At 34.5% G+C, this 23,394-nt stretch overlaps 1 protein-coding gene across 1 annotated transcript in view; it reads left to right on the top strand.

Annotated features, from left to right (window-relative positions):
- LOC6051986 (uncharacterized protein K02A2.6) overlaps positions 1 to 11,775 on the top strand; it is a 36,938-nt gene extending 25,163 nt beyond the window's left edge. The window contains exons 5-6 of the mRNA XM_038264499.1: positions 11,185 to 11,301; positions 11,344 to 11,775. Coding sequence (XP_038120427.1) covers positions 11,185 to 11,301; positions 11,344 to 11,775 — 549 coding nt within the window. The remainder of the gene's footprint in view (positions 1 to 11,184; positions 11,302 to 11,343) is intronic.
- Positions 11,776 to 23,394: the final 11,619 nt, after the last annotated feature.

The following is a 23,394-nucleotide window of genomic DNA, read 5'->3' as shown; positions in this document are numbered from 1 at the left end:
GAATTTAAATTTAAATTTAAGAATTTAAGAATTTAGAATTTAAATTTAAGAATTTAAGAATTTAAGATTTAAGAATTTAAGAATTTAAGAATTTAAGAATTTAAGAATTTAAATTTAAGAATTTAAATTTAAATTTAAGAATTAAATTTAAATTTAAGAATTTAAGAATTTAAAGAATTTAAGAATTTAAGAATTTAAGAATTTAAGAATTTAAATTTAAGAATTTAAGAATTTAAGAATTTAAGAATTTAAGAATTTAAATTTAAGAATTTAAGAATTTAAGAATTTAAGAATTTAAGAATTTAAGAATTTAAATTTAAGAATTAAGAATTTAAGAAGTTAAGAATTTAAGAATTAAAATTTAAATTTAAGAATTTAAGAATTTAAATTTAAATTTAAGAATTTAAATTTAAGAATTTAAAATTTAAGATTTAAGATTTAAATTTAAATTTAAGATTTAAGAATTTAAGAATTTAAGAATTTAAGAATTTAAATTTAAGAATTTAAGAATTTAAATTTAAGAATTTAAATTTAAGAATTTAAGAATTTAAGAATTTAAGAATTTAAGAATTTAAGAATTTAAGAATTTAAGAATTTAAGAATTTAAGAATTTAAGAATTTAAGAATTTAAGAATTTAAGAATTTAAGAATTTAAGAATTTAAGAATTTAAGAATTTAAGAATTTAAGAATTTAAGAACCGTCAGTGGGGGTGACTATGGGTCAAAAAACGAAACACCTCTCGAAATTTCTTAATAACAAAAACAATTTAAATAACATCGAAAATCTTTTAACGTAGATTTGTTCTTAGATAGTTTACTAACATTTTCCCAAAATATGGTCGATTTTGATGAACACTACCTTAAATGCCAATTGTTTGAAAATTGACCCAATCTCCCCCTTAGAGGGTGACATTGGGTCAAATGAAACTAAAATGATGCTGAAATACAAAGATATAGTAAAAAAAGTCATCCAACAGCGTTTCTTGTTCGAGGGAATCGTATTGACACGCTACAATGTTTGAAGTGGAGATTTTCAAACACTTGGGTAGTTTTCGAGCAATTCTAACAAAAATATTAGAAAAATGATTTTTCGAGAGGTCATTTTTGGCCAAAAACGTACCCCAACTTTAGACATCTGCCAAAATAACAGGATATGTTTTAGGAACGAATTTTTTTCAGCGAAGTCATCTTAAGATGTCCCCTACACAACCCTTTTAACAGAATTCAGTTTCATTGAAAAGAATCTGAGAAATGGTAAAATCCGTAAAAAATCATTTTGACCCAATCTCACCCCCCAGACCCAATGTCACCCCCACTGACGGAATTTAAGAATTTAAGAATTTAAGAATTTAAGAATTTAAGAATTTAAGAATTTAAGAATTTAAGAATTTAAGGATTTAAGAATTTAAGAATTTAAGAATTTAAGAATTTCAGAATTTAAGAATTTAAGAATTTAAGAATTTAAGAATTTAAGAATTTAAGAATTTAAGATTTAAGATTTAAGAATTTAAGAATTTAAGAATTTAAGAATTTAAGAATTTAAGAACTTTAAGAATTTAAGAATTTAAATTTAAGAATTTAAGATTTAAGAATTTAAGAAATTAAGAATTTAAGATTTAAGATTTAAGATTTAAGATTTAAATTTAAGAATTTAAGATTTAAGAATTTAAGATTTAAGAATTTAAGAATTTAAGATTTAAGAATTTAAGATTTAAGATTTAAGAATTTAAGAATTTAAGAATTTAAGAATTTAAGAATTTAAGAATTTAAGAATTTAAGAATTTAAGAATTTAAGAATTTAAATTTAAGAATTTAAGAATTTAAGAATCAGAATTTAAGATTTAAGATTTAAAATTTAAGAATTTAAGAATTTAAGAATTTAAGAATTTAAGATTTAAGAATTTAAGATTTAAGATTTAAGAATTTAAGAATTTAAGAATTTAAGATTTAAGAATTTAAGATTTAAGATTTAAGAATTTAAGATTTAAGATTTAAGAATTTAAGAATTTAAGAATTTAAGATTTAAGATTTAAGAATTTAAATTTAAGAATTTAAGAATTTAAGAATTTAAGAATTTAAGAATTTAAGAATTTAAGAATTTAAGATTTAAGAATTTAAGAATTTAAGATTTAAGAATTTAAGAATATAAGATTTAAGAATTTAAATTTAAGAATTTAAGAATTTAAGATTTAAGTTTAAATTTAAGAATTTAAGAATTTAAGAATTTAAGAATTTAAGAATTTAAGAATTTAAGAATTTAAGAATTTAAATTTAAGAATTTAAGAATTTAAGAATTTAAGAATTTAAGAATTTAAATTTAAGAATTTAAGAATTTAAGAATTTAAGAATTTAAGAATTTAAGAATTTAAGATTTAAGAATTTAAGAATTTAAGAATTTAAGAATTTAAGAATTTAAGAATTTAAGAATTTAAGAATTTAAGAATTTAAGAATTTAAGAATTTAAGAATTTAAGAATTTAAGAATTTAAGAATTTAAGAATTTAAGAATTTAAGAATTTAAGAATTTAAGAATTTAAGAATTTAAGAATTTAAGAATTTAAGAATTTAAGAATTTAAGAATTTAAGAATTTAAGAATTTAAGAATTTAAGAATTTAAGAATTTAAGAATTTAAGAATTTAAAATTTAAGAATTTAAGAATTTAAGAATTTAAGAATTTAAAATTTAAGAATTTAAATTTAAGAATTTAAGAATTTAAGAATTTAAGAATTTAAGAATTTAAAATTTAAGAATTTAAGAATTTAAGAATTTAAGAATTTAAGAATTTAAGAATTTAAGAATTTAAGAATTTAAGAATTTAAGAATTTAAGAAATTTAAGAATTTAAGAATTTAAGAATTTAAGAATTTAAGAATTTAAGATTTAAATTTAAGAATTTAAGAATTTAAGAATTTAAGAATTTAAGAATTTAAGAATTTAAGAATTTAAGAATTTAAGAATTTAAGAATTTAAGAATTTAAGAATTTAAGAATTTAAGAATTTAAGAATTTAAATTTAAGAATTTAAGAATTTAAGAATTTAAGAATTTAAGAATTTAAGAATTTAAGATTTAAGAATTTAAGAATTTAAGAATTTAAGAATTTAAGAATTTAAGAATTTAAGAATTTAAGAATTTAAGAATTTAAGAATTTAAGAATTTAAGAATTTAAGAATTTAAGATTTAAGAATTTAAGAATTTAAGAATTTAAGAATTTAAGAATTTAAGAATTTAAGAATTTAAGAATTTAAGAATTTAAGAATTTAAGAATTTAAGAATTTAAGAATTTAAGAATTTAAGAATTTAAGAATTTAAGAATTTAAGAATTTAAGAATTTAAGAATTTAAGAATTTAAGAATTTAAGAATTTAAGAATTTAAGAATTTAAGAATTTAAGAATTTGAGTAGTGCGGTACCTGTGTTGACGCGCATTCCTGTTTTTTCGTGTTATTTTCCGTCTCTTTTATGTCGCTGTTCGAGTGCATGGGATTGGTCATTATAATTAAATAATGGCATCAGTAGTGCGGTGCCTGTGTTGACGCTCAGTCCTGTTTTTCGTGTTATTTTCCGTCTCTTTTATGTCGCTGTTCGAGTGCATGGGGTGATTGGTCATTATAATTAAATAATGGCATCAGTAGTGCGGTGCCTGTGTGGACGCGCAGTCCTGTTTTTTATGTCAATCCATCCAGCAGGGCAATCTGGCCAAATCAAAAATCCGAACATGGTTTTAGCATGTACCAAAGTGGTACATATGTGTACCTTTAAGGATTTTTGATGTACTTCAAAGGTTCGATAAGTAGCCTTGCCCTGCTGGAAAGATAGCTGTTTTTTAGAAAACGTCACCAAATCAACTTCTTTATTACAGGAAAGTTATGTACCATCGATGTACCTAACGAATCTGTGTTCAGATTTTACCTAAACTTCTTATAAGTAGTACTTCCCTTTATACTTAACTTTTGAAGTACTTTATATATTGATTTTGACAACGGGATCGTGTTCCTTGGAAAATTTTAAGTAAGTTTGAGTATAAAAAGTCCATACTTAAGTTGATTTAGGCCAACTCTGGAACAATTTATCGATTTTTTGAATATAAAGTACCATGCGCCTCCTTTAAATGAAATTACACTGAATAATAATAAAACCAACATGTATTACAATAAAAACTAAAAGAGAAAATGTTTTTCTAATGCTTTTGCAAGTATTTGAACATAAATCAATATGTGCATACATACAAATAAGGATTTATAAAACAATAAATTTAAAACTTGGAGAAGTTGAAAGAAATATGAAAAATAAACATCAAAACTAAAATAAAAGTTGCCCGCAGTCATCACAGACAATTGTACCAATAGAAAAGTGTGTTTCTGTTGTCTGTGAACAATGTACATCGCATGTACCAACTTGTACTTGCATGGAAATAATTATTTTCTAATAAAACAATTCGAATATTTGTGAAATTTGATGAAAATCCAAAATAAATCAAATAAACTCAAATAGCAGCTGCCCGTTGTTATCACAGACAATTGTACCAATAGAAAAGTGTGTTTTTGTTGTCTGTGAACAATGTACAACACATGTACCAACTTGTACTTGCATGGAAATAATTATTTTCTAATAAAACAATTAGAAAATTTGTGAAATTTGATGAAAATCCAAAATAAATCAAATAAACTCAAATAGGAGCTGCCCGTTGTTATCACAGACAATTAAATCAAAAGAAAAGTGTGTTTTTGGTGTCTGTGAATAATGTACATCGCATGTACCAACTTGTACTTGCATGGAAATAATTGTTTTCTAATAAAACAATTCGAATATTTGTGAAATTTGATGAAAATTCAAAATAAATCAAATAAACTCAAATAGCAGCTGCCCGTTGTTATCACAGACAATTGTACCAATAAAAAAGTGTGTTTCTGTTGTCTGTGAACAATGTACAACACATGTACCAACTTGTACTTGCATGGAAATAATTGTTTTCTAATAAAAAAATTCGAATATTTGAGAAATTTGATGAAAATTCAAAATAAATCAAATAAACTCAAATAGCAGCTGCCCGTTGTTATCACAGACAATTGTACCAATAGAAAAGTGTGTTTCTGTTGTCTGTGAACAATGTACATCGCATGTACCAACTTGTACTTGCATGGAAATAATTGTTTTCTAATAAAAAAATTCGAATATTTGAGAAATTTGATGAAAATTCAAAATAAATAAAAAAACTCAAATAGCAGCTGCCCGTTGTTATCACAGACAATTGTACCAATAGAAAAGTGTGTTACTGTTGTCTGTGAACAATGTACAACACATGTACCAACTTGTACTTGCATGGAAATAATTATTTTCTAATAAAACAATTGAAATATTTGTGAAATTTGATGAAAATCCAAAATAAATCAAATAAACTCAAATAGCAGCTGCCCGTTGATATCACAGACAATTGTACCAATAGAAAAGTGTGTTACTGTTGTCTGTGAACAATGTATAACACATGTACCAACTTGTACTTGCATGGAAATAATTATTTTCTAATAAAACAATTGAAATATTTGTGAAATTTGATGAAAATCCAAAATAAATCAAATAAACTCAAATAGCAGCTGCCCGTTGTTATCACAGACAATTGTACCAATAGAAAAGTGTGTTTCTGTTGTCTGTGAACAATGTACAACACATGTACCAACTTGTACTTGCATGGAAATAATTATTTTCTAATAAAAAAATTCGAATATTCTCTCAAATTTCTTAAATATTTCAATTGTTTTATTAGAAAATAATTATTTCCATGCAAGTACAAGTTGGTACATGCAATGTATATTGTTCACAGACAACAGAAACACACTTTTCTATTGGTACAATTGTCTGTGATGTCAACGGGCAGCTGCTATTTGAGTTTATTTGATTTATTTTGGATTTTCATTTAATTTGACAAATATTCGATTTTTTTTAGAAAATAATTATTTCCATGCAAGTACAAGTTGGTACATGTGTTGTACATTGTTCACAGACAACAGAAACACACTTTTCTATTGGTACAATTGTCTGTGATGTCAACGGGCAGCTGCTATTTGAGTTTATTTGATTTATTTTGGATTTTCATCAAATTTCACAAATGAGCACCCAGGTTTGGTGTGTGGTAGAGTGCGGGTCGTCGGTAAAAACGCGGCTTTTTTGTGTTGTTATTTTGTAGTGAAATACACATTTGGAAGTGCTGGTTCTGTGTGCAAAAGTTGCAATACGATCCTTTTTAGTTTTTGCTTGTAAAATATCCGTTCATTTAGAAGATTTTGTGGTGTTTTTAATGATTTTTACAAAATCTCTAAAAATGTCTTCGTTGTCTTCTTCACTCGAACATCACAATGCGTTCCATTTCAACGCGTTCCTTACGCAAACGTCAAATTGCGGTGGTGAGACGGAGATGGCTGTCACTTGTGTGCGTGCTGTGAAAAATCTGACAGACGATTCGAAAAAGGCTAAAACTGTAATTTTGTGCAAATATGATTGAATGGAAGTGTTGGTCCATTGCTGGCATAGTGTTTAGCAACTAAATGCTGAAAAAAATAATTTTTCTTCTGGTTTAAGTAATCTGAAGCCATTTTTCTTGCTTCATTGGGGTGGGGCTTGTGCGTGTTTGTGAGAGGAAATCGGGAGAGTCTCCGGCTGACTTTGCGTACACATGTGTAAGTGAAAGCGAACACCAAAGCTGCTCCGAAAAAGTGTCAGGATGAGAAGCAAATATTCCAAATGGCTTGCCGTGATCTTGTGTGTGTTGCTGCAGCGTAACCTACTGACTCAATGGTGGCGTGACGAGCGGTCGGTGCATGAGGAAGGGGAGTGAAATGAGGATTTGTGGCCAGGCTGAGTGTATGCGAGCGGCCACTAGCAACAGGACAAGACTAAACAGCGTTTCAACCCGACTGTGTCCAACACACGGTCAGAACGCTCCAATACAATCGAAGACGACGAGGAGCGTGCTGTGATATTTGGTGAGTCTGTTCCAAGCCGTCAGCTTATCTGTGAGTGTCTGAGAGAGTGTGATTCAGAATAGAGTGAAGAAGTTAGGGGAGGGTAGGAACGAGATAGTTTAAAGAGAGAGAGAGAGAGAGAGAGAGAGAGAGAGAGAGAGAGAGAGAGAGAGAGAGAGAGAGAAGGATGTGTGACTGTAGGAGTGTGTTGAATGTATGCATGATAGTTAGCAAGGTAGCGTTCTTTTATTACGTAACGCAGTTGGAGAGAGGGGGTGGGGTCATTTCTAGAGATTGCGGTGAATAATCTCCAAATTGGGTAGCAATTTAAATTGAGCGTTATTTATTACGGCTTTGTATTTTCTTGTTTGTTTTTCTCTTTTTCTAAACATGCTTGCATTCAAAACGTTGGTCGGCACAGTGCCGTTTTTAACAGCCAAGATCTTAGAAGACTTACAACTTTACGTTCGTTAAATATTGATCGATAAGATAGTATTTATGAAAATTTTAATTGATTTAAACTATGCTAAAATTTATTCATTAAACTTTTTAATGAGTCATAATTAACCGATGTTTTTGTGATATGATATTTCTTAAATATATTCAAAAGTATCTAAGTAAGAAAGTATTTTAGGTTTTACTGGTGTCATAGGTGGTGTGTAAGCGTTTGTATGAATGAGTTCGTATAATGTTTTTCTACTTATTTTTCAGGTTTTTCGAATTGAGTCGATTTTTATTGGTGGGGCAGCGCGCACGCCTTGCAGAATTATTCGTGTATCGAGCGTCATTTTTTCAGTGATTGGTGTTTTTTTTTGTGCTTAATAAATTGTTCTGTAATTTTAAAAGCCCTTCCTATATCATCGTTGATCAGAAGGCACGGCGTCGGGTAAATTGTGCATAAATTTTTCAAATAATCTATTAAATTTTCACGGTGCAAAAGACATGTCTATAAAATCGTTTATTGAAAGGCACGCAGACATTAAGGAAAGAAAATTAGAGCGCTGGCCATGGGGACGCCCACACTCGTTCTTGCATTTTCCTCTCCTTCATTTTCGTTGTATCGCTGTTAAGATTCGATTGTGAGTAGTGGGACCCCATGGTTACTCTGCATCGTGTTTTTCGGAGCCTTTTATTTGATATTTTATTTTTCATTAGTCCTTATTTTATCATAGTTGATCGAAAGGCACGCAGCCGGTTTAGTTCGTTATAGTTATTGTTTTAATTTCATCACAATCGTTTACGCGGTGTCCTCTTTTCTTTTCGTTCAAATTTGTTGATCGTAATAATTTATTCCAACTGGCAGTTTTAGTAGTAGCTCACCAAACTATCCATTTTATGAAGAGCAAAGCGTTTATTTACTATTTTGTAATCTACTCGCGTTATCTTATAAGCAGTGAAAAATACTGATAAGTCCAGCCCATAGCACTACAGCTCGGTTGGCACGCGTTCGATTAAAAAACATTTTAAATAATCAATTATGTATCTTTCCGCAGCCGGCTGCCTAAGATTTTAAAATTTCAACCGATAAACAAATTGCTTATGGTCGCATCACCTACCACAGTGAATCCTGACCTCATACCCATCTTACTAACCCTCAAAACTCATGTGATACTTTGTCGGCGACGCAGTCGATTTGGCGGTCCCATCACTCAAGTATCGGACTAACATTCCCATCCACTTCCCCGTGTCTTACCACTGGTCGTGGCCGGCATCGGTATTGATCAGCATGATAGGGACCTTTGAAAATTGCGAAGGGGTGATGATTGGTTCCTACTTTTCATCTGTGGTCCACGGAGCAATGTTTGGGGGTCCTGGTCAATAACGAAGTAGCAGCTACGGGTAGACACCAATGCTATGCTATGCTATGCTATTTTCATCAAATTTCACAAATATTTCAATTGTTTTATTAGAAAATAATTATTTCCATGCAAGTACAAGTTGGTACATGTGTTGTACATTGTTCACAGACAACAGAAACACACTTTTCTATTGGTACAATTGTCTGTGATGTCAACGGGCAGCTGCTATTTGAGTTTATTTGATTTATTTTGGATTTTCATCAAATTTCACAAATATTCGAATTGTTTTATTAGAAAATAATTATTTCCATGCAAGTACAAGTTGGTACATGCGATGTACATTGTTCACAGACAACCACTAGCGTGCCCTGGGTGGGGCAACATGGGGCAGTTGCCCCACCATCCTCGGAAATTTGTTCTAAAATTGGGCAGGGGGTGTCCATAAACGACGAAATTTTCAAAACTCTAATATTTTTGCCCCACCTTCCTTGAGGACCTGGTTACGCTAGTGCAGACAACAGTAACACACTTTTCTATTGGTACAATTGTCTGTGATGTCAACGGGCAGCTGCTATTTGAGTATATTTGATTTATTTTGGATTTTCATTTAATTTGACAAATATTCGAATTTTTTTTTAAAAATAATTATTTCCATGCAAGTACAAGTTGGTACATGTGTTGTACATTGTTCACAGACAACAGAAACACACTTTTCTATTGGTACAATTGTCTGTGATGTCAACGGGCAGCTGCTATTTGAGTTTATTTGATTTATTTTGGATTTTCATCAAATTTCACAAATATTTCAATTGTTTTATTAGAAAATAATTATTTCCATGCAAGTACAAGTTGGTACATGTGTTGTACATTGTTCACAAACAACAGAAACACACTTTTCTATTGGTACAATTGTCTGTGATAACAACGGGCAGCTGCTATTTGAGTTTATTTGATTTATTTTGGATTTTCATTTAATTTGACAAATATTCGAATTTTTTTTTAGAAAATAATTATTTTCATGCAAGTACAAGTTGGTACATGTGTTGTACATTGTTCACAGACAACAGAAACACACTTTTCTATTGGTACAATTGTCTGTGATGTCAACGGGCAGCTGCTATTTGAGTTTATTTGATTTATTTTGGATTTTCATTTAATTTGACAAATATTCGATTTTTTTTTTAGAAAATAATTATTTCCATGCAAGTACAAGTTGGTACATGTGTTGTACATTGTTCACAGACAACAGAAACACACTTTTCTATTGGTACAATTGTCTGTGATAACAACGGGCAGCTGCTATTTGAGTTTATTTGATTTATTTCGGATTTTCATCAAATTTCACAAATATTTATTCGAATTGTTTTATTAGAAAATAATTATTTCCATGCAAGTACAAGTTGGTACATGCGATGTACATTGTTCACAGACAACAGAAACACACTTTTCTATTGGTACAATTGTCTGTGATGACAGCGGGCAACTTTTATTTTAGTTTTGTTGTTTATTTTTCATATTTCTTTCAACTTCTCCAAGTTTTAAATTTATTGTTTTATAAATCCTTATTTGTATGTATGCACATATTGATTTATGTTAAAATACTTGCAAAAGCATTAGAAAAACATTTTCTCTTTTAGTTTTTATTGTAATACATGTTGGTTTTATTATTATTCAGTGTAATTTCATTTTAAAGGAGGCGCATGGTACTTTATATTCAAAAAATCGATAAATTGTTCCAGAGTTGGCTTAAATCAACTTAAGTATGGACTTTTTGTACTCAAACTTACTTAAAATTTTCCAAGGAACACGATCCCGTTGTCAAAATCAATATATAAAGTACTTCAAAAGTTAAGTATAAAGGGAAGTACTACTTATAAGAAGTTTAGGTAAAATCTGAACACAGATTCGTTAGGTACATCGATGGTACATAACTTTCCTGTAATAAAGAAGTTGATTTGGTGACGTTTTCTAAAAACAGCTATCTTTCCAGCAGGGCAAGGCTACTTATCGAACCTTTGAAGTACATCAAAAATCCTTAAAGGTACACATATGTACCACTTTGGTACATGCTAAAACCATGTTCGGATTTTTGATTTGGCCAGATTGCCCTGCTGGATGGATTGACATATAATTATGACAATAATAATCGTAACCATAACAATAATAATCGCAATCGTAACAATAACAGAAACAACTGTAACCGTTGGTTACAATTCTGGATAATTGAAGCTTCGCCTCAGCATTTTATACCACTTACACTACACTACAACAGTTTTGATGGGGCGAAGCGTATCAGTGTAAGCGAGGCTGATGTCCACCAGTTTCCTGCGGGCGCATTTGAATACGTCACAAAGGAAATGGTGGGAAAAATGGACTTGGGAAAACAAATGAGGGAAGTCGATTTGGGGAAAATCGCTCTCTTCCAAACAGGCGTCCGAGTGGACAAGTCGTGCTCCCGCGAAGGGTCGTCAATCGCCCTTCCCATCGGCGGAACCAGGAGGTTTCCGCGAGCAGCTCGTCCATCTCGGATTGGTCGGCCTGGGTTGCGTAAATCCCCTGCCGGTAGCTTCCCACGTCTAACCGTAATAGGACCACCCCCGTCGTCTGGCGCCTTCCCGCGCCATCACCGTCAAGGACGACCACCCTCAGGCCGCTGGCCTTAACCGCAAAGGAGGGTCCCCTCTCGGCACGCCCGCATCAGTGGACTCTGGGGCTGCCGATCAGCCAATGAGGGAAGACGCCTGCCCACCGGAACCAGCAACACCCGCTGGTCGTCCATCATCCCGGCACGGAAGCCGGAAGAACCGACGCCGCCCAAGGAGGCCGGCGAACAACACTGCATCTGGCGCCGAAGTCCAGACTCGCAGCCAAGAACAAAGGGCCGCCGCATCCGTCAGCAACAACAATACCCCCCCCCCCTTTGGGGCAGTTCCCGCCGCAGAGTGGAGGTTGGACGAACTCCTCTGCCGGCCCGCAATCGCCGGAGGCGAACCATCAGCTGAGCGGATCACGGTATGTTAGCCCCTGAAAAACCCACACTCAACACACCCACACCCACACGAACCAAACCCCCAAATAAAGTGCTGTTGAAAAGTGGAAATCCTTCCGTGTTTTTCTGTTGTAACCGATCCTCCCTTGAATCACCTAGTAGTTTGCCGACCCTGGGATTACCCGGTTTGAGTCTTGTGCTACGCTGGCCAAGCCATTACTTTCAATTGGCTCCCAGCTCAAATCCGCGAAAAGTGATCAAGGTTGGTGAAGTCAAGCAGAAAAATCAAAGGATTTTTTCAACGGGAGGTGGCAGGAATCCGAGTAAGCTCGGTTGGTCACTGTCCACCTACCCTGGTGCAAAACTATGTGAAAAGCACACAAATCCGCGGTTCCTTTACGGTCCTGTTGGAAAGAGGATCTTGCGCGCTTTCCAAAATCGTTTTCGGCACGATTCTACTCGTGGATTTTGGTCAGCAGCGACTTTTAACAAATCTATGCTGCTTGTACATAATTGTAATGTCCCTATGTGTGATACTCGACAGCCAACGCAGCAGCATTTATTGTTATTTATTCCGTCTCGTCCCTTTTGTGTTCGGACTTGACGATGGAATTAATTGACAACACAACACACAGATCTCCCAGCACACACAATAGACAGAAAGTGAAGAACAAAACGGAGGAGTGAAAAAGCCGTACTTACTGCACAGCAGCAGCGGTGTCGATCGTCGAGTTCGACAAATTTGAGTAGCTCCAGCCGAAATGTTAGGGATAATTAAATAACGACCCCGAACAGGTCGTCAGTCTGCTCCGCGCGGGTGATTAGAGACCGCCGGCAGAGTTGAAAATTATTTGTGATTTTTGTATCTGATTGAACCCACATTTTGTCGTAGACCCAGACTGTTGATGTGACGTCATCCCTGGAGAGACATTTGCACCTGAATCTAGTCAAATCTTACCTGTTGGATGAAGCCAAGAACTTAGGCAATAAGTAAGTCCTGTGAGGCGATCCTGAATCAACAATTTCACCTGTGATTCACCCGTGACCCAGCCATATGACAAATGACGTCATCCCTGGTAGGTGATAGGTACCTGAAAAGCCTTGTTTCTTTCTTAATAGAGGACAAGCAACCAAATAGGGGAAAGCCCCGACCCAAAAGCTTTATTTTAACTAATTTCTTTTAAATTTTCTTAATTCTAGAACTTAAACTTAGTAGGAGATGCTGAGGAAATCGGTGGCCAAGATCGGCACCGACTTGGGTGCTAGGGGTTTATTGCGGCGTTGTCCCATCTTCCCTGGACCAAGTCAGCCGGTCTGGATTACCACGATATCCCAGTAGTCATTCCGAAACGTTGAGAGTACCTGGAAAGAAAAATAAAACAGAAATATTAGTTGAAAGAATAAAGTAATTAGAACACCGTGATCTGATAAAATTAGCCGTCTGTTGGTTTTAATTTGTTAGTAGGATTAGTGTGTGTTTTTGTGTGTTGATCTTAGCCACTCTCCCCTAAAGAAGTGTGGGTGGAGAATCCCACCTTCGTGAAAAGGGATGAGAGTTGCAAGATGGCATAAACCTTGGTGCTGTAACGAACCTAAACTACTCACCAGGTAAATCGGAAATCCATAGCCCAACGGGCCAGTTCGCGGACGATCAAGGGGTTATAAACGTTGTTTCCCTCGGTCCGAGCGCGGTTGGTGGTGTTGTGGTGAGGGGATCTCCCGAAAATTGCAAAGGCCTAAAAATTTGTTTTACGATCCATTAGTGATCAAACATTTTAAAGTGTACACTGTTTTGTCTTACCTGTAGCTCATCTTGCGCGTCAAGATGGCTAGCACGGTATCCCAAAGACCATTAGTGGACTCCTGCAGGCGACTTTTTGTTCAAAAAGTTCGTTCTGGCAGCGATGTTCCACGTCTCAGTCCAAATCCCCGCTGGGAGGGACGAGAATGAGTCAACTTACCCTATAAAAGAAGCGCTTCGTTATGTTGTATTTTGTTTTGTACTTACCTTAACGTTCGTTGAAAATTCTGCAGGTTTTCAACACTTTTTACCGATAAAACTTTACGTTTTCACTTGCACTACTTTTGCATGTTCGCATGTGTAAACATTGCGATATGCTGACGTTTGACAGATTAGAGACGTTTCGGGAACTGTCAATCAGTTTGCCCGTCAGGAATGAACCCTTGTGGTGAATTTCCGAATAAGATCGAATGTGATCTAAAATTGGATTAAATGTAAATAGTTCATGAAAATGAACATCGTGGCCACGATTTGTAAATAGAGTTGTCTACTAATGTTTTGGGAATTATTTTAATTTATTCTTTTAATTTGTAGTGCATGTCTAATTGTTAATTTATTTATTTATTTAATTTATTTATTTTGCCTGTTGGGCTGATTTGATAAATACCTCTGTGATATAATCTGTGATTGGTTATCACATGGACATGTGCATATTTGCCTAAAATGAGGCTTGTACATAAGAACTTGACCACGTACGCTAGACCACGAACCTGATGAGTGCCGAAGATGATTTTGGAAAAGCAGTTCGATTAAAAAAAATGTTCTTGAACTTCGTGCATTCACATTTTTTTCGCCGGGGTAGTGGATAGTGTAACCGTTGGTTACAATTCTGGATAATTGAAGCTTCGCCTCAGCATTTTATACCACTTACACTACACTACAACAGTTTTGATGGGGCGAAGCGTATCAGTGTAAGCGAGGCTGATGTCCACCAGTTTCTGCGGGCGCATTTGAATACGTCACAAAGGAAATGGTGGGAAAAATGGACTTGGGAAAACAAATGAGGGAAGTCGATTTGGGGAAAATCGCTCTCTTCCAAACAGGCGTCCGAGTGGACAAGTCGTGCTCCCGCGAAGGGTCGTCAATCGCCCTTCCCATCGGCGGAACCAGGAGGTTTCCGCGAGCAGCTCGTCCATCTCGGATTGGTCGGCCTGGGTTGCGTAAATCCTGCCGGTAGCTTCCCACGTCTAACCGTAATAGGACCACCCCCGTCGTCTGGCGCCTTCCCGCGCCATCACCGTCAAGGACGACCACCCTCAGGCCGCTGGCCTTAACCGCAAAGGAGGGTCCCCTCTCGGCACGCCCGCATCAGTGGACTCTGGGGCTGCCGATCAGCCAATGAGGGAAGACGCCTGCCCACCGGAACCAGCAACACCCGCTGGTCGTCCATCATCCCGGCACGGAAGCCGGAAGAACCGACGCCGCCCAAGGAGGCCGGCGAACAACACTGCATCTGGCGCCGAAGTCCAGACTCGCAGCCAAGAACAAAGGGCCGCCGCATCCGTCAGCAACAACAATACCCCCTTTGGGGCAGTTCCCGCCGCAGAGTGGAGGTTGGACGAACTCCTCTGCCGGCCCGCAATCGCCGGAGGCGAACCATCAGCTGAGCGGATCACGGTATGTTAGCCCCTGAAAACCCACACTCAACACACCCACACCCACACGAACCAAACCCCCAAATAAAGTGCTGTTGAAAAGTGGAAATCCTTCCGTGTTTTTCTGTTGTAACCGATCCTCCCTTGAATCACCTAGTAGTTTGCCGACCCTGGGATTACCCGGTTTGAGTCTTGTGCTACGCTGGCCAAGCCATTACTTTCACAACAATCGAAATAATAACAATAATTATAACAATAACAATAATTATAATAATAGAAATAACAATAATCAGTCAAATAGAGGTAATGGTCATGGGACTAACAGAAACCCTCACCAAATTTTTCAACTAAATACTGATCCCAACAATCAACAAAACGTTCAAACTCAGAACGTTAATAACAACCAAACCGGGTCAAACAGAGAAAACCAACATTTTTAGACTAGACGCAAAGTCCATTTTTTCCGTAAACAATGCCTCAGCGAATTTTGTATTTATCACTGCAGGCATGGCCAACTCAAAATGCAGTTTTATAATTGACACAGGTGCTGATATTTCAATATTTAAAGCCGGTAAATTGAAACCCGAGCAAAAGTAAATACCGCAAAGCAGTACAATTTAACAGGAGTTACAGATGGATCAATACGTACATTGGCCGAAACTGAAACTCAATTGAAATTTGATAATGGATTGATCGTCAGTCATATGTTCCAAGTCGTCCCTAGCGATTTTCCCATAATAACAGATGGACTCCTAGGACGCGATTTCTTTATTAAATACAAATGTTCAATTTACTATGAAAATTGGTTATTGACATTTAATTTTCAAGAGAACACCGTTGAGGTACCAATTGAGGATAATTTAAATAACTCAATAGTAGTACCGCCCAGGTGCGAAATAATTAGAAGAATTCCACAACTTAGTGTCGATGAGGATTCTGTTGTGTTTTCTGAGGAAATCCAACGAGGATTATTCTGCGGAAACACAATAATATCCCCTAACACAAGTTGTGTGAAATTAATAAATACAACGAATTCACCAATTTTACTGAAGAAATTTAAACCGAAAATTGAACCATTAAGGAATTTTGAATTATTGATCCTAAACAACCAAAACAGAGTTGAAGACATAATTGAAAAATAAATTTTGATGAAATTCCAAACTATACACACGACCCTTTAAAACAATTAATCACAAAATTTTCGGATATTTTCTGCTTACCCGACGAAAAACTAACCACAAATAATTTCTATGAACAAAAATTAACCTCACTGACCCTAGTCCAGTATATATCCCTAATTATAAAACTATACATTCACAAAAACCCGTAATTGAGGAACAAGTTAAAAAAATGATAAATGACAAAATTATTGAACCATCTGTATCGAATTATAATTCACCAATTTTATTGGTGCCCAAAAAATCAAGTGATGGTTCTAAGAAATGTAGATTAGTCGTTGATTTCCGTCAGTTAAATAAAAAAATATTGGCAGATAAATTTCCATTGCCGAGAATAGATACGATTTTAGACCAGCTAGGAAGAGCTAAATATTTTAGCACCCTAGACTTGACATCTGGATTTCACTAGATTCCTTTAGAGGAGGAATGTAGAAAATTTACTGCATTCTCCACGGATACTGGGCACTTCCAATTTTTAAGATTACCGTTTGGTTTGAACATTAGCCCAAATAGTTTTCAAAGGATGATGACTAGGGTTAGTGAAATTTCAAGATTTCGCGGACAGCGTGAAATCCGCGAAATTTGGCTTTTTCCGCGAAATCCCGTGAAATTTTATGTTTGTATGAAAATGTAACGATTTTTCATAAAATAACTTATCAAACTCAAACAGGAATAAAAATAATGTCATGAACTACTGTAGAATTAAGCGAGTGAATACCCTGGTTTTATTACAAATATAAGGTTAATGATTTTTGACGGTTTCGTAGACGGCGTGAAATTCGTTAAATTTATCAATTTTCTCGAATCATTGAATGCAAACAGACTTACCTTTTGACGGGTGCGACAACGGTTTGCTATGATACCGGTTTTTCTATCCGCACCATTTCTCGTCACAACTCAAACCCGACACAGCTCGGTAGCTTGATCGGTGCACCGAAACCGAAGTTTGGTGTGACGGTGGTGTGGATTGGGTACACTAAACTGACATGGTTTCTGCGCCTACCACACGGGAGAAGTTTTGAACTCTTGATGCCTAGCAAGCCAACCGAACTCAACAGTTCTTAATGGTTTGGTTGTCAAAGGCAGTGCAATATTAAGTTAAAGGTTCATGGTTCGAATCTCGACATTTATTATTTTATTTTTAAAATGATTTTTATTTGTTTAGAATAATTCTTTAGGAATAGAATTTTGTAGTGTCATGAAATATAAACTATAACTTCTCGTGCATATAATCCTGAAATAGGCATGTTCACTTAAACCTGCCTGCATAATATGGAACGTTTTCTCTATTCCACTACAAAAATCCATTCAATTTTCTAACTCTTTGACTAAAGCGTCGCAGGTTCGAAGAAGTTACTTAAAAAATGTATATAATCAGTAATGTTGACAGCAAATATTGAAAAAAAAAACCTCAAAAATATTTGTATTCAGGCTTGAACCATGAACCTCGTGGATAAAAGACGGAGACAACAACCGCCAGGCCATCCCGAAGCTGTGAATAATAGCTGACAAACCTCAATCAAAACAATGTCGCCTCCGGTTTACTTGGATCAACCATATGTTGAGTTGCATCCTTCGTATACAGTTTGGGTGCACCGGTGGAGTACCAAGGTGCTTTCGGTACAGTTGCTATGGTGTGACAATAAACAGCTCGGTTTGGTTTCTTGAGTGACACGAAAACCGCACCGCGGCGCACCAGATCGTGGTGTTCAGTGAAGCCTGAATGCAAATATGGGCAAAAAAAAAAAATAAAAAAATAAAAATGTTGAAATAACAAGCCATAGTTTCAACATTTGCATGGAAAAAGGGTTTTAAAATGCATTTTACACTAGTTCAGTCTTTTTATATTTTTTATATATATGGTTGAAACTATGTGTTGATATCATAGAATTTAATTCTTAATACTTCATTTTGTTAAGGAATAACTTGTTAAAAAGTTATACTATATGAGAAAGAAATAAAATGCGCCTAACGATGTTTTCCAAGAAACACTTTGATCATCATGTTCATATGTCATTCCATCACGCTTTCTTATTTTGGGTTGTAAAATTATTTATCCATTATATTTAAAGCTCTACTTAAAAGAATATCAAAATTCGAAGTATTTCAAACATTTTGTGAGAAAAGTAGACTCCTAACAAAGGAAAAAATGCAGAAAAATGTCACTCAAATAATTTTCCCAGTTTTGTCCCGATTCAAACTGATGTCCCGATTCGCCCCATTTGACGGTAGTTTTGCAATCATTAGTTTTCAAAAAATGTAAGATCTGACGAAAACAAAAATTTTAGCAAAAAAAAAAAACATTTTGCGATAACAAACATCGAAAATTTTCAAAAATTCGAAAGATTTTTAAATCAACCCAAACATTTTTAAAATGATCCCAAACATTCTAAAAATGGAATGAAAAACGCAGGGGAATGAATTAAAAATTTATTTTAGCTGATCCATTGAAATGTTTAAGTTTTTCGAAAAAATATTTTTGTCCCCTGATTTTTCGGGCCAACTTAGAAGGGATGGGGAGGGGGAGACAAAACTTTTAATAAAATTTGTACTAGCCTAACAACTTAATAAATATTTCATCCAAAAAGAAAAGAAATTTTATTAGTTTTCAATTAAAAAGCTTGATTATATATGTGTGTCAAGTTGATATGAACCATTTGAAGAAATGTTGAGATTTTTTAGTTTTTTAGAAACTAGCAAAATTTAGTAATATTTTCATTCGCTGTACTAAAAATTTTAGTGCTATTTTATTTGAAAGGTATAGTTTTGAAAGAAATTAAAAAATCAAGGTTTGTTTTATTCAAAATAAAATTAAGAGTATTTTTTTATTTTTGGAATCATATTTTAAAAACAACAATTTTTTTGGGCCTGTTAAATTTTAACGATATTTGTTTATTTGGGTAGATGATTCCCTTGAAAGTTAAAAATACTCCTTTTTGTTTTCTCTTCTCATTTAGAATAAAAATTAAGATTTTGTTAAAAATTATATTATTTTTTCAAAATGTTTATAAATTTAGTTTTTGAAAAATGAGCTAAAACCCTTAAAAAATATGTTTAATGGGCTAAATGACGCAGAAAATTCTATTTATTTTACTCATTTTGACTGAACAAATCTAGCTTTGATATGAAATTCAATAAAATGTAAAATGATATAACAGAAGCAAATTAGCGAAAACATTTGAGCTTTGTTAGTCGAATATTAAAAGAGCAGTTCAGTAAATGAGAATACGCGTGCCCTACTCATTTTGTTTCAAAAAATATATAGAGCCCATCCAATAACCAGTAGGTTTTTTTTTAATTGGAAGAATTTTTTTGTCGCATTCAAATTTAGTATTTTTTTTTACATAATAATACATAATGAAGCATAAAAAGTAGTTTCTGTGATTTAAACATAGGATTTTCAGAGTTATTTTAACATTTTTCAAGTTCCGCGAAATTTGCGTGAAATTTGGTGTTTTGAAATGGAGGTCCCCGTGAAATTTGCAATTTTCGAGCGTGAAAAATCACTAAGCCTAATGATGACCATTGCAATGGCAGGTCTCACTCCTGAAGTAGCTTTTATTTATATTGACGATATTATTGTCATATGATGCTCAATGAGACATCACATTAAAAATTTAACTACTGTTTTTGAAAGATTGCGACATTACAATTTGAAGCTTAATCCTTCAAAATGTAAATTTTTTAAATCTGAAGTAACTTATCTGGGGCACAAAGTCACAGATAAAGGAATACTCCCAGATGATTCTAAATATGAATCACTGGTTAAATATCCAGTGCCGCAGAATGCTGACGAAGTTCGAAGATTCGTCGCATTTTGTAACTACTATAGAAAATTCGTTGAAAATTTTTCAACAATTGCTCACCCTTTAAACCAGTTATGTAAAAAGAATTGCAAATTTGACTGGTCTGTTCAGTGTCAACTCGCCTTCGACACACTGAAACACAAACTACTTTCACCAAAAATTTTACAATACCCTGATTTTGCCAAAACTTTTATTCTCACAACGGATGCTTCTAACGTCGGTTGTGGAGCAATTTTATCCCAAATCACTAGTGAAGGCGATCGACCGATAGCCTACGCTAGCAGAACTTTTACACCTGGTGAGAAAAATAAGTCTGTTATTCTCAAAGAACTAACAGCAATCCACTGGGCAATTAACTACTTCAAACCATATCTTTACGGAAATAGGTTTGTAATCAGAACTGATCACAGACCACTTGTACATTTATACGGAATGAAAGACGCAACATCCAAATTGACACAAATGCGTTTGGATTTAGGAGAATTCAATTTTGTAATATATATAGCTGGTAAGGAAAACGTGGGTGCGGACGCGCTCTCACGAATAGTTATAACAAGTGAACAACTACAAAATATGCAAATGCTCGTAGTAAACACGAGATCAATGCAGAAAACGAAAAGCATGCAAAGCACGCAGGTTGATACTAGTATCACCTATCAAGCGGCTTATACAGTTGAAAACATTAATGAAACGAGAAAATTATGCGCTTTACGTGTTGTCAATAACACTTTACAGATCTATAAAAACAAAAAAATAATGATGAAAATCTCATTTCAGCCAGAAAATGAAAGTCCAACTTTAGAGATGACTCTTTCAAGGCTTGAAAAGAATTAAAGAAAATGAGAATCGATCGAATATCTCTTTCAACGGAAGATGAAATTTTCAAAAAAGTAACAACTTCTACATTTAAAATTGTAGCTAATAAAACTTTGCAAAGTCTACAAATTTTAGTATACAAACCACCAATGTATGTAGATAACAAAAATAAAATTCAAGAAATCTTACGAAATTTCCACAATACACCGACAGGAGGACACGTAGGACAAACTAGAATGTACCTAAAGATCCGAGACCTGTACCGGTGGAAAGCAATGAAACGTTCTATTACACTTTTCGTTCAGGCCTGCGAACTGTGTAAAAGAAATAAAATTGTACAACATACTAAAGAACCACAAATAATAACAACAACTCCGAGTAAACCTTTTGAAATCATTACAATAGATACAGTAGGACCCCTACCAAAACCAACAACGGCAACAGATATGCAATAACAATTCAGTGCGAACTAACTAAATATATAGTTCTTGCACCAATACAAAACAAAGAAGCTAATACTATAGCAAGAGCTATAGTAGATAACTTCATTTTAATTTATGGAAAATTTTTGGAAATCAGAACTGACCAAGGTACGGAATATAATAACGAAGTTCTTAGTCAGATTTGCAAACAATTGAAAATAAAACAAACTTTTGCAACTGCCTATCACCCACAAACCATTGGTGCTCTTGAAAGAAATCATAGGTGTTTAAACGAATACCTACGATGTTTCGTTAACGAGCATCAATCGGATTGGGATGATTGGTTGAAATATTATCAATTTAATTACAACACAACTCCACATACTATTCATGGGTACACACCTTAAGAATTAGTGTTCGGTGTTAAAGCAAACTTACCACATAGCAATAATCAAAGAAATCTAGATCCAGTCTACAATTTAGAAGCATACCACAATGAGTTGAAATTTAGATTACAAAAGAGCCAAAATTTAACAAAGTCAATATTAGAACAGCAAAAACAAGAAAAACTCAAATTTGTAACAAAATAATTAATCCTATCCACATACAAATAGGCGATCTGGTTTATCTAAAAAGGAAAATAGGAGAAAACTAGATTCATTTTACCAAGGTCCATTTAGAATCACACAAATCAGAGATCCGAATTGCGAATTAGAAGAACCTACAACAAAAAGAAAACAATAGTGCACAAAAATAGAATAATCAAATAAACCACCGAGCCTAGCATCAACAATGCAGGTAATTTTTCCCAGCAATAGACTGCGGAAGTAAAAATTCGGATACAAAACAACATACACATACACATACACATACACAATGTAACAAAACACAATGTAACAAAGCAAACACACAACAACAAAAATTCATAATTATATCAAATAAATTGTAAATGGCTACTGGAGAATGGCAAAGAATAATTTTACTTCATAAAACTATTCTTTTAAAGGGGGAAGGTGTAATAGTCTGAACACCACTGCATTCCCAACATACCCATTCACACTTATTTTCCATTTGTATTACCATGCCCGGACCTCGCACAACAAGACCAGGTTTTGTCTTTCAAAACACAAACCCTGCCTGGCTGTAGAGCCCACACACAGTTAGAACCACTTGGCGCAAGCATAATTGCTGATGCTTGCGTATAGCCTTTTCGAACCATATTTCGGTTCATCGACAATTGGCCGGGACGCTGACTCCTGCTGAGCCAGCGCAAGGGTTCAACCCAGTACAAGCCAACTCCAGAAGTCTATACTGTAGCACGTAAGTGTCACCACTCAAATTACATGTGATGCAACAAATTTGACTAGTATAAATACCCGAGTTCAAATAAACAAAAATGAGTCTTTTCGGCTGGAACATCAAGGTGACTTGCGAGGGGGACGTCACTCCTGCGTTCACCGAGCGATAAAGCTCCCTTCGCTAACCTTCGCAGCACTATCTTTTGCTTTTCCGCTTTATGTTGCTTTAACTCGCGTTAACCGCGATAACTTGCTTTTTGGCTTACCTTTTGTTGCTTTCACGCATCAGACTGCTCGATTTTTTTGACATCGAGAACTGTCAAACGCATATGACAGTTCTCGTTGTCAAATCAGTCGAGCAGTTTGTTTTGCTGGAACCAATCGTCTGCCATCGGAATTTTAGACCGGATCCCGTCGCCGGAGTACTGCGGACCACGAAGAGGAAGTAGAACCTTTTTTTTCATCAGCTTCCACCTTCCATCTAAAGGTTAAGTATCTGACCAAATTCGTCAAAGCCGCCGTTAATACGACCTGCAAGGACCTAGAGCGCCAATAGCCAAAGGAGACACGCAACCACCTGGATGCGGTATCGGGGAAGTTGGTTTGCACCCGGTGCAACGTCATGGTGGACCACATCCGGAAAGAGTCCATCGAGAAGCACTGGAAGGCGCAGGAGCACTTGAAGAGTTTATGGAGGAAGGTAGAAAAGAAAGCGTCAGGGAAGATCAAGAAGAA

The sequence above is a fragment of the Culex quinquefasciatus genome, chromosome 1 (genome assembly GCF_015732765.1).
Source record: "Culex quinquefasciatus strain JHB chromosome 1, VPISU_Cqui_1.0_pri_paternal, whole genome shotgun sequence".
NCBI classification, from domain to species: Eukaryota; Metazoa; Arthropoda; class Insecta; order Diptera; family Culicidae; genus Culex; species Culex quinquefasciatus.
Note: the sequence above shows the minus strand (reverse complement) of the source record. Positions and strands in the feature narration are given on the sequence as shown.